The sequence below is a fragment of the Grammomys surdaster genome, unplaced genomic scaffold (genome assembly GCF_004785775.1).
Source record: "Grammomys surdaster isolate TR1022 unplaced genomic scaffold, NIH_TR_1.0 97, whole genome shotgun sequence".
Lineage (NCBI taxonomy): Eukaryota > Metazoa > Chordata > Mammalia > Rodentia > Muridae > Grammomys > Grammomys surdaster.
This window is the reverse complement of record NW_021604576.1, coordinates 3,479,922-3,498,036: the sequence shown is the minus strand read 5'-3', so window position 1 is coordinate 3,498,036 and position 18,115 is coordinate 3,479,922. Positions and strand designations below refer to the sequence as shown.

Genomic DNA, 18,115 nt, shown 5'->3' with positions numbered 1-18,115 from the left:
GTAAGTTATGCTTTCACTTTCTTTTTTATTGTATTTTTTTATTTATATTTCAAATGTTATCCCCTTTCCCAGTTCCCAACCCCACCCTGGAAACTCCATATTCTATTCCCCCTCCCCCTGCTTCTATGAGTGTGTTACCCTACCCACCCACTCCCACCTTCCTACCCTCCCATAACCTTACACTGGGGCATCAAGCCTTCACAGAACCAAGGACGACGACATTGATGGACGACAAGGCCATCCTCTGCTACATATGCGGCTGGAACCATGGATCATTCCATGTGTACTCCTTGGTTGGTGGTTTAGTCCCTAGGAGCACTTGGGGCGGGGGGAGTCAGGTTGGTTGATATTGTTGTTCTTCCTAAGTGGTTGCAAATCCCTTCAGTTCTTTCAGTCCCTTCTGTAACTCCTCCATTGGGGACCCCATGCTCAGTCCCAATGCTTGACTGTAAGCATCACCCTCTGTATTTGTCAGGCTCTGACAGAGCCTCTCAGGAGACAGCTATATCAGGCTCCTGTCAGCATGCACTTCTTGGCATTCACAATAGTGTCTGCATTTGGTGACTGTATATGGGATGGAGTCCCAGGTGGGGCAGTAACTGGATGGCCTTTCCTTCAGTCTCTGTTCCACCCTTTGTCTCTGTATTTGCTCCTATGAGTATTTTGTTCCCCCTTCTAAGAAGGACAGAAGCATCTACACTTTGGTCTTCCTTCTTCTTGAGCTTCATGTGGTCTGTGAATTGTGTTTTGGGTATTCTGAACTTTTGGGCTAATATCCACTTATAAGTGAGTGCATATCATGTGTGTTCTTTTGTGATTGGGTTACTTCACTCAGGATGATATGTTCTAGTTCCATCCATTTGCCTAAGAATTTCATGAAGTCATTGTTTATAATAGCTGAAAAGTAGTATTTCATTGTGTAAATGTATCACATTTTCTGTATCCATTTCTCTGTTCAAGAATATCTGGGTTCTTTCCAGATTCTGGCTATTGTAAATAAGGCTGCTATGAACATAGTGGAGCATGTGTCCTTGTTATATGTTGCAGCATCTTCTGGGTATATGCCCAGAAGTGGTTTAGCTGGATCCTCAGGTAATACTATATTCAGTTTTCTGAGGAACTGCCAGACTGATTTCCAGAGTCATTGTACCAGCTTACAATCCCACCAGCAGTAGAGGAGTGTTCCTCTTTCTCCACAACCTCACCAGCATCTGCTGTCACCTGAGTTTTTGAACTTAGCCATTCTGACTGGCGCGAGATGAAATCTCAGTATTGTTTTGATTTGCATTTTTCTGATGACTAAAAATGTTGAACATTTCTTTAGGTGCTTCTCGGAAATTCTATATTCCTCAGTTGAAAATTCTTTGTTTAACTCTGTACCCCATTTTTAATAGGGTTATTTGATTCTTTGGAGTCTAACTTCTTGAGTTCTTTGTATGTATTGGATATTAGCCCTCTATTGGATATAGGATTGGTAAAGATCTTTTCCCAATCTGTTGGTTGCCATTTTGTCCTATTGACAATGTCTTTTGCCTAACAGAAGCTTTGCAATTTTATGAGGTCCTGTTTGTCTATTGTTGATCTTAGAGCCTTTGGTATTCTGTTCAGGAAATTTTCCCCTGTGCCCGTGTGTTTGAGGCTCTTCCCCACTTTCTCTCCTATTATTTTCAGTATATCTGGTTTTATGTGGAAGTCCTCAATCCACTTGGACTTGAGCTTTGTACAAGGGGATAAGAATGGATCAATTTGCATTCTTCTACATGTTGGCCTCCAGTTGAACCTGCACCATTTGTTGAAAATGGTGTCTTTTTTCCACTAGATGGTTTTAGCTTCTTTGTCAAAGATCAAGTAACCATAGGAGCTTGGGCTCATTTCTGAGTTTTCAATTCTATTCCATTGATCTACTTGCCTGCCTGTCTCTGTAATACCATGCAATTTTTATCACTATTGCTCTGTAGTACAGCTTGAGGTCAGAGATGGTGATTCCCCCGTTATTTTATTGTTGAGAATAGTTTTACCAAAAAAAAAGAAAGAAAGGAAGAAAGAAAGAAAGAAAGAAAGAAAGAAAGAAAGAAAGAAAGAAAGAAAAAAAAAACAAAGGCCGGGCGGTGGTGGCGCATGCCTTTAATCCCAGCACTTGGGAGGCAGAGGCAGGCGGATTTCTGAGTTCAAGGCCAGCCTGGTCTACCGAGTGAGTTCCAGGACAGCCAGGGCTACACAGAGAAACCCTGTCTCGAAAAACAAAACAAAAAAAGAGAGAGAGAGAGAGAGAATAGTTTTAGCTATTCTGGGTTTTGTTATTCCAAGTGAATTCGCTCTTTCTAACTCTATGAAGAATTAAGATGGAATTTTGATGACGATTGCATTGAATCTGTAGATGGCTTTCAGCAAGACGGCCATATTTACTATATTAATCCTGCCAATCCATGACCATGGGAGATCTTTCTATCTTCTGAGAGCTTCTTGTTTTCTTTCTTCAGAGACTTGAAGTTGTTGTCATGCAGATCTTTCATTTGCTTGGTTAGATTCACGTCAAGGTATTTTACATTTTTTGTGACTATTGTAAAGGGTGTCATTTCCCTAATTTCTTTCTCAGCCTGTTTATCCTTTGAGTATATGGAGGCTACTGATTGGTTTGAGTTAATTTTGTATCCAGCCACTTTGCTGAAGTTGTTTATCAGGTTTAGGAGTTCTCTGGTAGAAGTTTTGGGGTCACTTAAGGATACTATCATATCATCTGCAAATAGTGAAATTTTGGCTTCTTCCTTTCCAATTCATATCTCTTTGACCTCCTTTTCTTGTCTAATTGCTCTGGCTAGGACTTCCAGTACTATATTTAATAGATAGGGGGAGAGTGGGCAGCCTTGCCTAGTCCCTGATCTTAGTGGGATTGCTTCAAGTTTCTCTCCATTTAGTTTGATGCGGGCTACTGGTTTGCTGTATATTGCTTTTACTATGTTTAGTTTGGGGCCTTGAATTCCTGTTCTTTCTAAGACTTTTACCATGATGGAGTATTGAGTTTTGTCGAATGCTTCCTCAGCATCTAATGAGATGATCATGTTTTTTGTTTTTTTTCCTTTGAGTTTGTTCATATAGTGGATTACATTTTTGTATATTGAACCATCCCAACATCCCTGGATGAAGCCTACTTGATCATGATGGTTGATTGTTTTCATGTGTTCTTGGATTCAGTTTGCAAGAATTTTATTGAATATTTTTACATCGATATTCATAAAGGAAATTGGTCTGGCGTTCTCTTTCTTTGTTGAGTCATTGTGTGGTTTAGGTATAATCGTAATTGTGACTTCATAGAATGCATTAGGTAGTGTTTCTATTCTTCTGTTTCTATTTTATGGAATAGTTTGAAGAGTTTGGTCTCTGACATCTACGGTTACTATTGAGAGATACTCACTGATTCCTGCAGTTTTGTTAATTGTCTTTCTGTGGCTTGGATTACTGGTTGTTCTTTACTTTCTCCCCTATTGGTATCAGGAAATTGAGAACAGACTGATATCAATGTACTTATCATTTGATTCTTGAGTTATGTTTTTATGTTCAAGCTCTATATTCCCTATGGGGGGAATGAAATATTCTTACTTGATTTGGGTCATTTTGTCTGTAATCCTCACTTTGCTCAAAGATAATGTCTTGGTACCTAATCAAGTTCACATATGTTTTTGAACATGTAATTCACTTGAAGATACTGCAGAATTTCTAGTCTCTACTTATTTATTCCAAACACAAACTCTATTTAGCTTAACTAGGCAACTTGCAACTGTAATTATTTTCAAAATACTTGCACTATGGAAAAACTTTATTGAGAAAAAGTCAGTAGAATGGTATCTCATTAGATAGTCTTCTCTTACTGTTCCTTACTTTGTGTGAGAAACAAGGACATCATATTAGAGGGTACATTTATCTGAATGTTTAGAATAAATTATCACAAATATTTATCTTGGTAAGTAGCAGTAGTAGGCCATTATTATGGTAACTCCATATTCTTCATTGAAATTAATTATTTTAGAAACAATTTCAGGCATATATAAACATGCACCATCCTGACTGTATATGGTGATTCTTTGCCTTATCATCTTCAAAAATTATTTAATTTTTAAATAATTCTATACTAGTTTATGTATAAAGTTTGCTTACAACTTATAATTCTCTAACTTAAACAGCTATGCAGTTATCATGTGGGAAGTATTATCCAGAAAACAGCCTTTTGAAGGTACGTATACTCTTATTCCAGAGGACATCATGGTGGTACACACATCTCAACTGTCTAAACCTCATCAGATTTTAAATATACCAGCCATTCATTTTGTACACAAAATACACTGTACAAACGTAGCAGTATATCAGTTATGCATCTATTGCATACTATAAAGTATACTAGATTAAGGACCAGTTATGAAGAGTGTACTTGGCTTAAAGATCAGGAAAATTTAAATTCTAGTTCTTGTTCTAACATCAGCTAACTTTGTGGTTAAGCAACAAGATCTCATGTCCTCATTTTTGTCCTTTGCAAAAATGAGAATTTTTTTTTTTTTGAAACAGAGCATCACTATGTAATTTTGGCTGTCCTGGTGGAACTATGTAGACTATAGACTAAGCTGGTCTTGAACTCATAGATCTGCCTGCCTCTGCCTCCCAAGAGCTAAGATTAAAGGCATGTGGCATCACACCTGTCTTTATTACTATTTTCAAGATCATGGAAGTTTGTAATGTTGAACTTGTTACATCATGAATATCCTTTACATTTCAGTAGTTTAGCAGACAGAATTTGTCTCTCATTCACATTAACTATTAGTTACTTGTTGGCTATGCTAGACTCTGCTGAGCTCACATAGCAAATCAAATGACTTGTCTAAATCTAAATCTAAGGAGGAGGGGCTGTAAATTTCTCCCATGAGAGGTGCACCAGGCTGACAGTGGCTGGGAGTTAAGTCTTCTTACAGAAAAGGGTATTTTGGATTGGACTAACAGTTTAAGATATCCTCATTTTTATTTGAATTGTGTTAGTAACATCTTTCCAGTTAATGAAATATATTTGTTTTGACAGAGGTCACCAATCCTTTGCAGATTATGTACAGTGTGTCCCAGGGACATCGGCCTGACACCAGCGAGGAGAATTTGCCATTTGATATACCTCATCGAGGACTCATGATCTCTCTAATACAAAGTGGATGGGCACAAAACCCAGATGAAAGACCATCCTTCTTGAGTGAGTGAATAGTTTTAATCTGGATCTTCGAATTCTAGAAATTATAAGTATACTTTAAATAAAATATTCCTTGAAAATTCATGCCTATCTTAAAACTGTTCTATAAACTAATTTGCTCTTGATGTTTCTTACATTTATATATATAGGTAATTGCTCCTAGAAAAGGTGTAAGAATTCCTAACAGAAAAGTGAAGTTGTTTGGTAGTAGTACCGTTCTGTTCCCTTGGTAAACACCTGCCTTGTGCTCCCTGCTCACTGGGATGAGCAGAGGGAGCAAAAAATAAATGTGACATCTCCTCAGTTTAACCTTCTTCTGGAGAAAGCATGGAGGGAATGAGTGAAAAACTAAGACACAGCTTGTGAAATAAGCTCTGTACTAAAACAAGGGTCTTGATCCACGAGAAGAGTGACAAAGGGCTTTTAGGAGCTTGTGTCTGAGTTCTTGTTTGAAGCTTAAAACAGAGCCAGTCATTCTCAGAGTAAGTAGTTCCAGCAAAGAAAACATACAAAGTAAAGATTCTGAGGTGAGAGGAAGAAAATGGTTTGTGTTTTCAAGGAAGAAAGAGGAAGCTCATGTATTTAGAGCTTAGTAAACCAAGAAGATGGTGAAGGTGCCTCAGAGAGGAAGGGAGTGGCTGCCAGCCCCTCTCAGACCTATATTCCACATGTAATGGAAGGCCATTCCCTCCTGTCTCCTCTGGTAGCAATGTGGTCTAATTCAAGTTTAGGTCAAAATCCCTCCTGACCGCTGCATGGGGAAGTGACTGTGTAAGAACAGAGAAAACAGTTAGGGAACTCCCTCAGTAATTGTCAGTTCAAGTGACAGTTCTAGACACAGAAAAGTTATCCACAGTTAAGGCACATGTCAGAAGAAGGGGGGATCAGACCTCTCAGTATAAACAAGAGTACATCTGAAAACCTTGGTTAGGCACAATTCTTAGATTTGAATCCATTGGATCTAAAAAAATTTTTTTTCAATAAATTAACTTGGAGATTGAACTTTGAAAAATTAGAACTTTGTACTTGAATAAAGTAGCAGGTGGAGAGCTGGCTTACGGGAGGAAGTGCTTGCCATACAGGCCTAAGAACAGGAGCTTGGATTCTCAACCATATAAATGTTCTACGGGTACGCTTCACCTTGCCTGTAATCCCAGCACTTGGGAGGTGGAGACTGGGGACCCAGAACAAACTGACTCCAGAGACTAGCCTAGCTAGCTAAACTAGACTAAACTAGCTAGACTAGTGAGCTCTGGCTTCAAGTGAAAGACCTGGCATGGCCTCAATATAGAAAGCAGAGGGCAATCCTTTGCAGACGTACATACATGCAAACATGCATACAGTATGTTCACATCACACACATACACTTAAAAAAATTAACTATTAAAACATGAAAAGACAAGCCACGGATGTTTGGAATATATTTTCATATCATATATCTATTGAAAGGACTTGTGTCTGGAAATAAAGCATTCTGACTAATCCAATAATAAGACAACTAGTATAGTTTTAAAATTGTAGATTAGTATTTCACCAATGAAAATGCACAGTTGACTAAAATGCAGATGAAAGGGCTGTTCACATCACTAGAAAATACAGATAGAGAGGTACCAATCCAAGTCCATTTAAACAGCTGTGGTAAAAGAGACAGTTAATAAGATACTGGCCTTGAGCCGAAGTCATGAAATCCCTCATACTTTGCTGATTGTGTATGCCTAATCGTACAGACATGATTCATATAACCAACAAGTAGAAGGAATTATAATTACTGTTACTACCATAATAACATGTAAATGTTTTTAACTAAGGAAGAATCTAGGACTCATGATATAAAATCAGGTGTCTCTAACACAGGTAATTTAGACTAGACCACCCTAGATAGAAAATTTAGTGCTTCAGCAAAGACTACATATCCACGTTAGAACTCTGAAGCATTTCTTAGAAATTGTATAGAGGAACAAGAAAATAGATGGCAAAGAGGCTATAGTCTCTTTGTCTAAGAAGGAATGCTCTAAGTAACGAGTGGTCAGTCAGTCAGTCACGTCTACTCTGACTATAGGTCATGTAAGCAAGCCTTTAGCTGAGTGTGGTGGGAAGAGGCCAAAGTAAGAGAATATATTAGACTCAAGAATTTGAGGCCAACCTGTGCACTATGCACACATGAATGTGTGAGTATGTGTGTGTGAGTGCATGTGTTTGACCTGTGCATGTGTGTGTGTGCTCATATGTGTATGTGTGTGTGTGTGCTCATGCACACATACTTGGGCGTGGGTGGGGGGTTGGTGTATAAGCGTATTCTGTCAGTGATCAGTGGGCAACTTTCAGGACTTGGTTCTTGCACGGTGCTAGGATCAAACTAAGGCAGTCAGTCTTCACAGCAAGCGCTTTTACCCACTGAGCCATTGCCCTGGCCCACCCTGACAGAATGCTTTGCTCATGCTACATACAAGTCCTTTAGCAGATATTCAACTTGAAATATGTTCTCCTCCTACTGCTATTCTGTGGCTTTGCTTTTCACTTTTTCTTAAGGATGTCTTTTCTCTAGAGCCCTGTTCTGAACCTTCCTAATGCTGATTAAATCAGTTCCTCATGTTGTGGTGACCCAAAACAAAATTGTTTGTGTTGCTACTTCATAACTATAATTTTGCTACTGTTATGAATCATTATATAAATATCTGATATGTAGGATATCTGATATGCAGTCCCTGTGAAAAGGTCATTCAGCCCCCAACCGAGTCATGACCCACAGGTTGAGAACCACGGCTCTAAAGTACAGTGTTCAAAATTGGTTTTGGAAGTCTAGTTGTTGGTTTCCTGTAAATCTTATTTTTGACCTCGCATCTAAGGATTTTGCCTAACTCAAGGCTTTGAACACTTGGTCCTGGTTATATTTAAGTGAATGGTCTATTTTGATTTAATTCTTATGTATGGTATACAATAAAGGTATAAATGACCTGTTTTAATATGGGTATTCAGATGTTTACTTTAAAAGACTGTCCTTGCCTTGTGGAATTTAAGGCCCTCTGTTGAAAACCAGCTTTCCAGAATTGTGGCAGTTCATTTGAAGGCTGCTAACTTGGTTCTGTTGATCCTTGTGTCTGTTTATGCCAGCAATAAAATTCCTTAAGATCATTATCATCATTTTATGGAAAGATTTACATGGAGCCTTATAAGATAAATGTTAACTGACATTTCAGTTTAGTTATTAGAAGTGATCTGAACTTAAAATTGTTGGGTTTTTGTTTTTCGGTTTTGTTTTTTCCTTATTTAGAATGCTTAATAGAACTTGAACCAATTCTGAGAACATTTGAAGATATAACTTTTCTTGAAGCTGTTATTCAGCTAAAAAAAGCAAAGGTAAATCTCCCTTGAAATTTTATAATTTAGAACTTTATAAAACTGTGTGTCACTTGTGGAATTTTAATTTAGTTTCCCAGAAACAGGCTAGAGTTAGAGATGGGAAAGTTTACAAGGGTCATGATTACTGCCTTTTCTTTGTCACCAATGGGTATTTCCATTTCATTCAAATGGGCCACCTTCAAATCTAATAATTTCAGACTCCGAAGCATATCAGATGTGAACTTAGAATCTGTCCTGAGGCTCCTGTGCACAGCAAACACCCTGTGTCACTCACAGCCGTGCACATGATAAGTGTTGGTGTGTATTTACTTCTGCTAAGTGTTAACACCTGCAGAGGTTGAGTTCTTGCTCTTCATTAAAGTACTTGGTTTTGGGGGGTTTTGGATTGTTTTGTTTTGTTTTGAGATTTATCACCAAGTAAAACAGTCCCATTTATGTTCTATTTGAGTCCCTAACATGTACTTTTATTCCTTGTCTTTTATTTTGTTTTCTCACTCAAATACTTCTCATTACATAAACCGAATGTCAGAAAAGTTAATGTAAATTACCTGGGACAGTTGTCTGATCAGTGTAGCTCTTGTGGATCAGAACAACTGAGGATTTATAAAGCATCTGTAGTTCCTTAGAGCAAAGTGAACATAGGCTAGCACTCAGCTAGGTTTCATTAAGTTGCACTGTGTATATGATAATCAGATTACCAGCTAGCCCAACTCTTGGGTGATGATCTATAGTTTATTGATTGACAGTTTGCTTTCCCCTCCTACTTTGCTGGACCTACTAGCATAACCTTTCATTTAAAGATGAGTATGTAAAAGAAACAACCAGTCATAATCAAATTAAAGACTTACCATATCAATATTAATATCCAAGTTTTCAATTTGATTCCATTGATGAACATGTCTTTTTGTTGCCAATACCATGGAGAGTATCCAAGTTTTAAAGGATCTAAATATGAATTCTGAATTCTTCCCATGACTTCTCCAGTTCCCCAATTTCTGGGTAGGGTACAACCTTTTTCAGAGATACCAATGTCAATATAGATTGCTAAGAATGTTTCCTTTTCTCTTTTCTTTTCTTTTCCTATTTTCTCCTCACAAGTTTGTCTTTTTCTCATCTTTCTCTAAGCAAAACTAGATGAGTAGGGACCTGGTGGTACCGGCCTGTAATCCCATCTACTTGGGTAGGTTAAGAGGAGGATTGCAGATTCAAGGTGTGCCTGGGCTACAGTGTGAGCTCAGGGCCAGCATGGGTAAGTTAGCTAGACCTGCCTCAAAATTAAAAGTAAAAAGATAGAGGGGACCTAGGAGTAGAGTTCAGTGGTAGATCATTAAACAAAACAAAACAGAAAAAGAAGGGAAGTACAAAGGTCTATTGTCTTGGTTATGAGGAGAGAGAGACCTGTCCCACAACCCTTTTCTGTCTCCAAGCAGTTCAAACACTCACATACTAATATATAGTAAAAGCCTTGATGTTTAAAAGTTCTATGTGCTTATGTAAAGTATACATTTTCAGATAATTTAGTAATCACACAATGGATTTATCATTGTTTTTATACCACAGTATTATTTTTACATAAAGTTACAGTTGGAGGGTAGGGTGAAATGCTGACTTCTTTAGATGAGATTATTGCAGTATAGAAAAGTTAGTCACACAACACCCCACATACAGTAGGATAGAAAGTTAAAAGCCAAGCATGGTGCTGTGCTTCTAGTCCCAGCTGCTCTTCAGGTGGAGACCGTAGAATTGAATTTGAAGCCAGAGCAGCCTGAGAAACACGAGCAACATAATGAGATCACTCTGTCTTACACAGACACACACATACACATTTAATATTTCTCTATTTAGAATGGCTTGCTTACTTGCATTTTCTATATTTTTAAATTCTTATAAAATTCTAGTTCTTACTATTTGGGTTTTTCTAAGTAAGTGTTTCCTATATCTTAAAAAATAAAAACTGAGCCAAAAAAGTTTTCTTTAATACTTCCTTGTAGTTTTTTCCTTTGGGATTGATTCGCTAGTCCATAAACAATTTGAATTATCATACCTCATTAGTTATTTTTTTAAAAAGGTATTACTAATAAAGAGCTGTGTTAGAAATGTTTCAGTAAAAAAAAAAAAATCAGGAAAACTTTACATAACAGACAGAGCCAAAAACTAATTTAAAGATGCATCTACAGTTTTATGTAGCGTGATAGTGCTGTCTTTTACCCCAGCACTCAGATGGGAAAGGCAGGTGGATCTCTGTACATTCAGTAGAAAGATCCAGCTCCTCAAGAGCCACATAGTCTCAATCCATGCAGGAACACTTGGTGAACTACAGGTTACTGAGTAATAAACTAGATCCACTGTATATACACATGGCTATGAGTCATTTCCACCAAATGCAACAGGAAGTTGTAGTGGGACATGGAGTGCTGGGTGCAGAACCCTATATAGAGGGGAAAAGTAGACTTAGCTATGTGTAATATTTTTCACCTATAATCACAGAATTCCAGAAACAGAGGCAGGTGGATTGCTGTGAGTTTGAGGCCAGCATGGTCTACGTAGTAAAATCTAGATCAGCCTGACCCTAACTACAAAGTGAGATTCTGTGTGAAATGGAGTTGAGGCAGGGGATTTGAGACTTCCAGATTTGTTCTGAAATGACTTAGTAGTGATGAGAGCTTGTCTAAGTCTAGTTTATGGAGGCAAAAGAAAATCACTTAAGTATAAAGTTACTGTATTTAAGGAAACAGATCACCTGTTTAGCAGCTACCTTTTATTGAATACCTGCAAGTAATCTTAGTGCCCTTATGCATGTATTGCTTCCAATTCTCCTTATAGTAACCATGCTAAATGAGAGTCCTTAGCTCTAATGTATAAATAGGAAAAGTAATGTTACATTGCACCCCCTGACCCATGCAAGCAACCCTAATTAAACTCAGTAGAAGGATAGGTAGATAATAGATAGATAGACAGATGATAGATATTATATAGAGAGATGGATTTTTTAATTTTTTTAAGACATGGAAGTAGGACAGAGGACAAGATAAGAAGTACAGTTTCAAAGGGAGTAAGAGGGACATATAAGAAAGGGAAATGGAGTTATGACTGTGACCAGTATACATTATATATATGTGGGGGTCAATTAGTTACATATCATGGAATCTAGAATTGACCATCACACATGCACATACACACACACACACACTGTACTATGGTAACACACCACCACCTTTAGATCGACCCAACCTTAGTTTCTTTTCAGTACAATAAAAATAGTCATAGAATTTAGAGTATTGAATTTTGAAATATAGTTTGCATAATAACAATTATGGATAGATAGACCACAGAGCAAAATTGAATACTTGGCTTGAACCAAATTCTTTATTATCTCAGTCTTTAAATAGTCCTGTTTGTAAGCATTAAAGATGAATCTGCAATACTCTTGAGATATACTTACTAAATCAAACAACTAATATGGGGCAGGATGCAAAGTCTAATCTCTAAGCATTTCTTGTTCTGTACTGTCTCTACCTAATTAAGTTAACAAATGATGTATTAAGTTAACAAGTTAACTAACAAGTAACTGATTAAGTTAACAAATGATGTAGATTTTGTTTCCATTGATTCTTCTGTAAACACAAAACATGTATATATCCGTTCCAGATACAAAGTGCATCCAGTACTGTTCACTTATGTGATAAGAAAATGGATTTATCACTGAACATACCTGCAAACCATCCTCCACAGGAGGTACAAATCTACTTCTGTTATACTAAACTTGAGTGTGAGAATAATATTAAAGTCTTTTAGTCAAACTGCTTTTCTATAGCTGGAAAACTAAAGTCCAGGAAGTATTTACAATTTGCTAAGTAGTCATGACAGTCTCTAACCTGGAATCTCCCTCTACTCTCTATTTGAATGATGCTCTAGGGCAGTGTATAGGTAAATCATAGGTGACAAATTACCACTGTTTTATACCTCCCTTCCACCTCTTACAGTAAGTAGTAAGTTTTTGTTGCTCTTCAGGAGTTATTTCTTTAATTGGTCATTTTTATGACCCATAAAAGTAGGTTTACAGGTTTGTAAAAGTGACAGTACATTCAAAAGAACATTAAAGCACACCACATAGGGGTTTTTTTTTTACATTTGTTTTCACAGCATGTGTACATGTGGATATATGCATGTGTGTTAAAGGATAACTGGCAGAAATCCATTCTCTCCTTTACTATGTGGTTCTCAAGGATCAAATTCAGGTTATCTACTTGGCTACCCACTGAAACACCACACTGACCTACAATGCACAGTTTCAAAATCACTGTTATATAAAACATCTAATTTGGTCCTTTAGTAATACGCTAATTTTTGATGAAACATTAAAGTCAGAGAGTTTCAATGAATTTTTAAAGGTAGTAAGCAATTCAACAACAGAGCTAAGAATGAGACCTCCATGGTTTTTGTGAATCATGATGGGTGTATAGTTATTGTTGTGTGTATAATTATTATTGTCCAGTCCATAGCTATTGCCCCATCCCTTCCATTTGAGTTGATAAAGAAATTAAATTTAGAGATTGAAGATACAGCTCAGTGGTAAAGTACTCACCTAGCATGTCTGGGGCCCTAGGTTTAATCTCTAGAAAAGAAGAGGGTGAAAAAGAAATTGCATTTATTTGTGATGGTTTTATACCTTATTTCTTTGGTTCTGTAAACTATAATTTATTATAATCCTGGGTTTTTATTTTTAATAAGCAAGAATCTAGAAACGGTAGCCATGTAACTTTAAAGACAATGCCTTTCTACAAACCTTTATGTATACCGCTCCCTTCAATCTGTTGGTCCTCTGTTTACTTTAGGAATCGTGTGGATCCTCTCTGCTCTCTAGAAACACTGATTCTCCTGGAACCCCCAGGTCTCTGTCAGCTCCTCAAGACAAAGGTTTCTTATCTGGTATGCCAATTTTCCAGTCAGCATAGTTATATAACCTTTTCACTTTCTTTCAAATTATATCCTTGGCAGACAGATGTTATGCATGGAACAGATTTCTCATTTGCATTCATGATCCATTTGTTCTTAAATAACAAGTCTACATATGTAAAGGTAGCAGTAGCATGATGAACAAATATGTTTAAAGGCATTCTGTGATCATGATGGAAAGGGTATTTTTCTTAATCTCACAAGAAAAAAGAGAAGTGTTTCAAAGTTTCCACAGTAACTATATTTTAAGAGGGCGATATATATAACCACAGGAACAAGAAACATTCTTAAGAAAGTATCTTTAATAGCTATGTGAGGAAGCTAGGCTTAGTCCTTGCTTACAGATTATGAGATTATAAACTTTCTGGAAAACATAGCAAGTGGTTAGCATATCCAAAACTTGAATAATGCCAGGCTCTTTGAAGAATACTTTCATGTCACTCTACTGTATTATTTCATCATGAAAACCATATTTCTGCCTCAAAGCTGACCTCTACTTATGATAGGCATTCCGTAAAAAGAACAATATGGAGTCCATAAACAAGGAAACGGGTAACAGTGGGTAATTTAGTTTGTCTTGTAGATAGAGTAGAAAAGAAGAGTTAAAAGATTAAGTAGGATTGCAGTAGGATCCTGTACTGAAGAGATGGCTCAGTGGTAAAGAGTACTTACTGCTCTTCCAGAGCAAACAGGCTCTAATCCCAGCACCCAGTCAGCATCTCAGAACTGTCACACTCCAGTTCCAAAGAATCTGCCACCCTATTCTGGCCTACATAGATACCAAGCATGCACAGTGCATAGACATAAATTCAGAACAAAACACTTATACATACACACATATTTTTAATTAAAACAAATTTAATTAATTAAAAAAAGGAATTTCTACATTCAGCTATGCTAATTCAGGCTTTTAAGTTCAGGAGGGTGTGACTCTTGAAGAAGGGTATCAGATACAAATTTTTGCTTTAGGAAGGTTCACCATGGCTGAAATTAGATAAGAGTTTTAAATTTATCATTTGAGGGATAGGTATGGCTAGGGCATCACAGTGCAGATGTAAAGATCAGAAGTCATCTTTGAGAGTCACTTGAAGTAGGATAAACAGTTGGAGCACTGAAATTGTTTTCTAGAAGAGAAAGTAGAGAACACATGTCAAATCTAGATTTATTACACTTAATATCTGTGTATGTGACAGGTATACATAAGACACATTTAAAGTGGGAAAGGGAATTCACAGGGAAGGAAGAGACTGAGAATATCAGAAACTTGTGATTTATAATAAGCATAGACCAGGTAAGCACTAGCAGTAGTTTAAATAAAAACTATTCATTATGAATGTTTATTACTCTAAAAAGTATTTGCAGAGCTGGCAAGATGACTCTGGGTAAAAGTACTTCCCACCGTGCAGGCAACCTGAATTTGATCATCTCAATTCACATGGAAGAAGAGAGCTGACTCCTACATGTTGACTCCTGACCTTCACCTATGGACCCAACACACACACACACACACACACACACACACACACACACAAATATTTCAAGTATTTTCAGAATTAGATTTCTGAAGTAGCTTCAATGACAGTGCAAAACCAAAGTTGTTAGAGCCTGTCTTCTGTGTGACTCACCCATTGGTATTTAATCTGATGAAAACTCTACCTGTGATGAATTGTTCATTCTGTAGGAGGACGTCAAGACTGTTCTTCATTGAAGGTGCACCGCTGTCCTGGAAACCACAGCTGGGATGGCATCATTCCTGTATCACAGGGGTCAGCCTTCTGTGATCCCAGGGCCACCTCATGTTCCTTGTCTGTAATAAGTCCACTCTTGGTTGAGAAAAGTTTAGGTGAGTGTGTGCTGTGAGTTCCCCTGCAGATGCTGGTGCTTACCTTACATGTACACAATGCATAGATTCACTATATAGGAAGTTTTCTTAGTTTTCATTCCATACCTCAATAAATATTTAAGTAGAAAAGCATTTCCAAACTCAGTGCTGACCAGATGCATTCCAAGAATCTCTAACCTAGAAAGAAGTGGTAAGAAGCAGCAGTACTTTCAATATTACTAAAAGTGAAGCTATTTTCGTTTATCAGATAGGCAAGTATACTTCATATTTGAAACAAAACAAAAATTAAAGTCATATGTTTATATGCTATATTATAGACATATATATAAACATATAACATATAGACATATATAAACATATAACATTCTTTCTGAAAGGTGAATGGGGAGATAAAACTCAAGTCTCTGCATAGTTTCTGGATAATAGAAGCATTTTCAAGAAATACTATTCACACTGGCACAGTCATATGGGAAAAAAAGTGTTCTGCTTATTCACTTTCACACAGAATTACACACATTTGCCTATGTCTATCCTTACCTTTGTAATTCTCATGCATTGCTTTGTTGCAGAGCGCCCACAAGCTGGTATAGCACAACAGTGGATCCAGAGTAAGAGGGAAGCCATTGTGAGCCAGATGACTGAAGCCTGCCTTAACCAATCACTGGACGCCCTTCTATCTCGGGACCTGATCATGAAGGAAGACTATGAACTAATTAGCACCAAACCTACAAGGACCTCAAAAGTCAGACAGCTGCTAGATACCTCTGACATCCAAGGAGAAGAATTTGCCAAAGTTATAGTACAGAAGTTGAAAGATAACAAGCAGATGGGGCTTCAGCCTTACCCGGAAGTACCTGTGATTTCTAAAACACCATCTTCAAATTTCCTTCAAAATAAAAGCTTATGAGGGGACGTTCTTTGAGGGGAAAGTCAGTTTACAAATGGTTATTTATATTTGTTACCTGTATAATATTTGTATAAAAACATGAGAGTATTAGATGCTTCACTGAAGGTTTTTGGAAGAGTCTCTTTCCATGACATTGCAGTATTTTTTTAAATTAATATAAGTAAAAAGTTTGCATTATGCTGTGTAGTTCAGTTTTTATGTCAGTTTCACTACTTGAACTTTTTTATGTAATAACTACTTTTTCTTGTATGTAACAGTGCCTTAAGGTGGCCTTTGTTTGTGATGGAAGATATGTTCACACTACCTTCTCTGCAGATTCTTCATTATTCCTCTCAAGTGCAGTTTGACTTTACAGAGCAGTGATACAGAATCCTCACTCTGCAACCCCAAATTCAGATCTCCAAATTACTTACAAATTCTTTAGAAGGTGGTTTCAAGGAATACAAAGTGTATGAAGATGAAAAAAAGAAGAATCTTTTATTAGCACTGGCCATTCGAGTACTTCTGCTTAGCCTGTGCCTCCTGTCTGTCTCCAGCCCATTGTGTATCCTGCTGCAGCCTTCTTCCAGCTCCTGTTTTAAGCATATGCTGGTTGGGTAGAGGCCACCCTTTCCTTAGCTATTTTCTTTGTAACACACTTTTGAACTGAAAGGTACAGCGGGTATGTTCTTCCACACATCTGACTCACTCCACACACCGGCCATGCCTCTCTGTGTTTGATTTTCTAAGCTTGCTTACACCAACTTCACAAGAAACAATAAAAAGACAATACAGTGTGCATTCTTTTTATCTTTTGGTTGTTAGCTTGTGTCAGTAAAGGGAACCTATATGAAGGGATGCCTTTTTCTGAAAACTGTTTGACAAAGTTAGAGGGAAGTGAGAAACAGGATGTATTTGAAAGCTCAAACTTGCAAGATGCACCGGACTCATAACCTAAAACAGTATGAATACAGAATAAAAGGACTTAGATCATGGCGAGACAATGAAATATTCCTCAATTTGAAATAATAATTTAAACACCAGGGTTGGAGAAATGGCTCAGCACAGCACTTAGAAGTACTGCCTGCTCTGTGAGGGGACCCAGGTTCTGTTCCTAGCACCTACATCATACCTCACAACCATCAATAACTCTAGACCCAGGGGATCTAAACCGTGTTCTGGCCTCTTCAGGCCACCAGGCAAATGTGCAGTGCACTTCCATGCAGGCAAAACACGTGTGTGTGTGTGTGTGTGTGTGTGTGTGTGTGTGTGTATAATAAAAGGGAAAAATGTTTAAAGAATTTAAATTCCTTTTTAAATGACATTTACCTACGATGTGACTCTTATGAGACTTTGAGAAACACAGAAATTTAAAGAGAAAAATAAAAATCAGTTATACTCATGAGTTGCTATTCTTTTTAAAGGTATGAAAATAAAAACTCAAGTGTGGTGGCACACCTGTTAGCCCAGAACTTTGGAAATGGAAGCATTCAAATCAAGAGTTCAGAGTCATCCTTGGCTACTTAACAAGGTCAAAGCAAGCGTGGGCTATCTGAGACCCTGTCTCCAGTAAACAAATGACAAAAAAAGAGGAAGGTCTTTTTTTTTTAATTACTCTCTTTTAGTCTCAGTCTCTCTCTCTCTCCCTCTCTCCTTCCCTCCCTCCTCTCATACTAATGATGTTTCCTCTGTTCTTTTGTTGCAAAGTCTACAATTCATAATGTGTGACTGCTGACTGTGCTTACATGCTTATAACCCACCTGTTTTCCTCTGTGACTTACTGTAAGGAATACACAGGTCTTCACCTATTTTCATAGCCCCACAACTTTCTACATGAATACAGCACACT

The 18,115-nt window shown here is 37.4% G+C and overlaps 1 protein-coding gene across 2 annotated transcripts in view; it reads left to right on the top strand.

Annotated features, from left to right (window-relative positions):
• Nucleotides 1–17,668, top strand: part of Ripk2 (receptor interacting serine/threonine kinase 2) — a 40,488-nt gene extending 22,820 nt beyond the window's left edge. For both annotated transcript variants that reach the window (XM_028780924.1, XM_028780929.1), the window contains exons 5-11: nt 4,179–4,228; nt 5,063–5,224; nt 8,493–8,578; nt 12,230–12,316; nt 13,417–13,510; nt 15,219–15,380; nt 15,950–17,668. In XM_028780924.1, the coding sequence (XP_028636757.1) occupies nt 4,179–4,228; nt 5,063–5,224; nt 8,493–8,578; nt 12,230–12,316; nt 13,417–13,510; nt 15,219–15,380; nt 15,950–16,287 (979 nt within the window). In that variant the 3' untranslated portion in view covers nt 16,288–17,668. The remainder of the gene's footprint in view (nt 1–4,178; nt 4,229–5,062; nt 5,225–8,492; nt 8,579–12,229; nt 12,317–13,416; nt 13,511–15,218; nt 15,381–15,949) is intronic.
• Nucleotides 17,669–18,115: the final 447 nt, after the last annotated feature.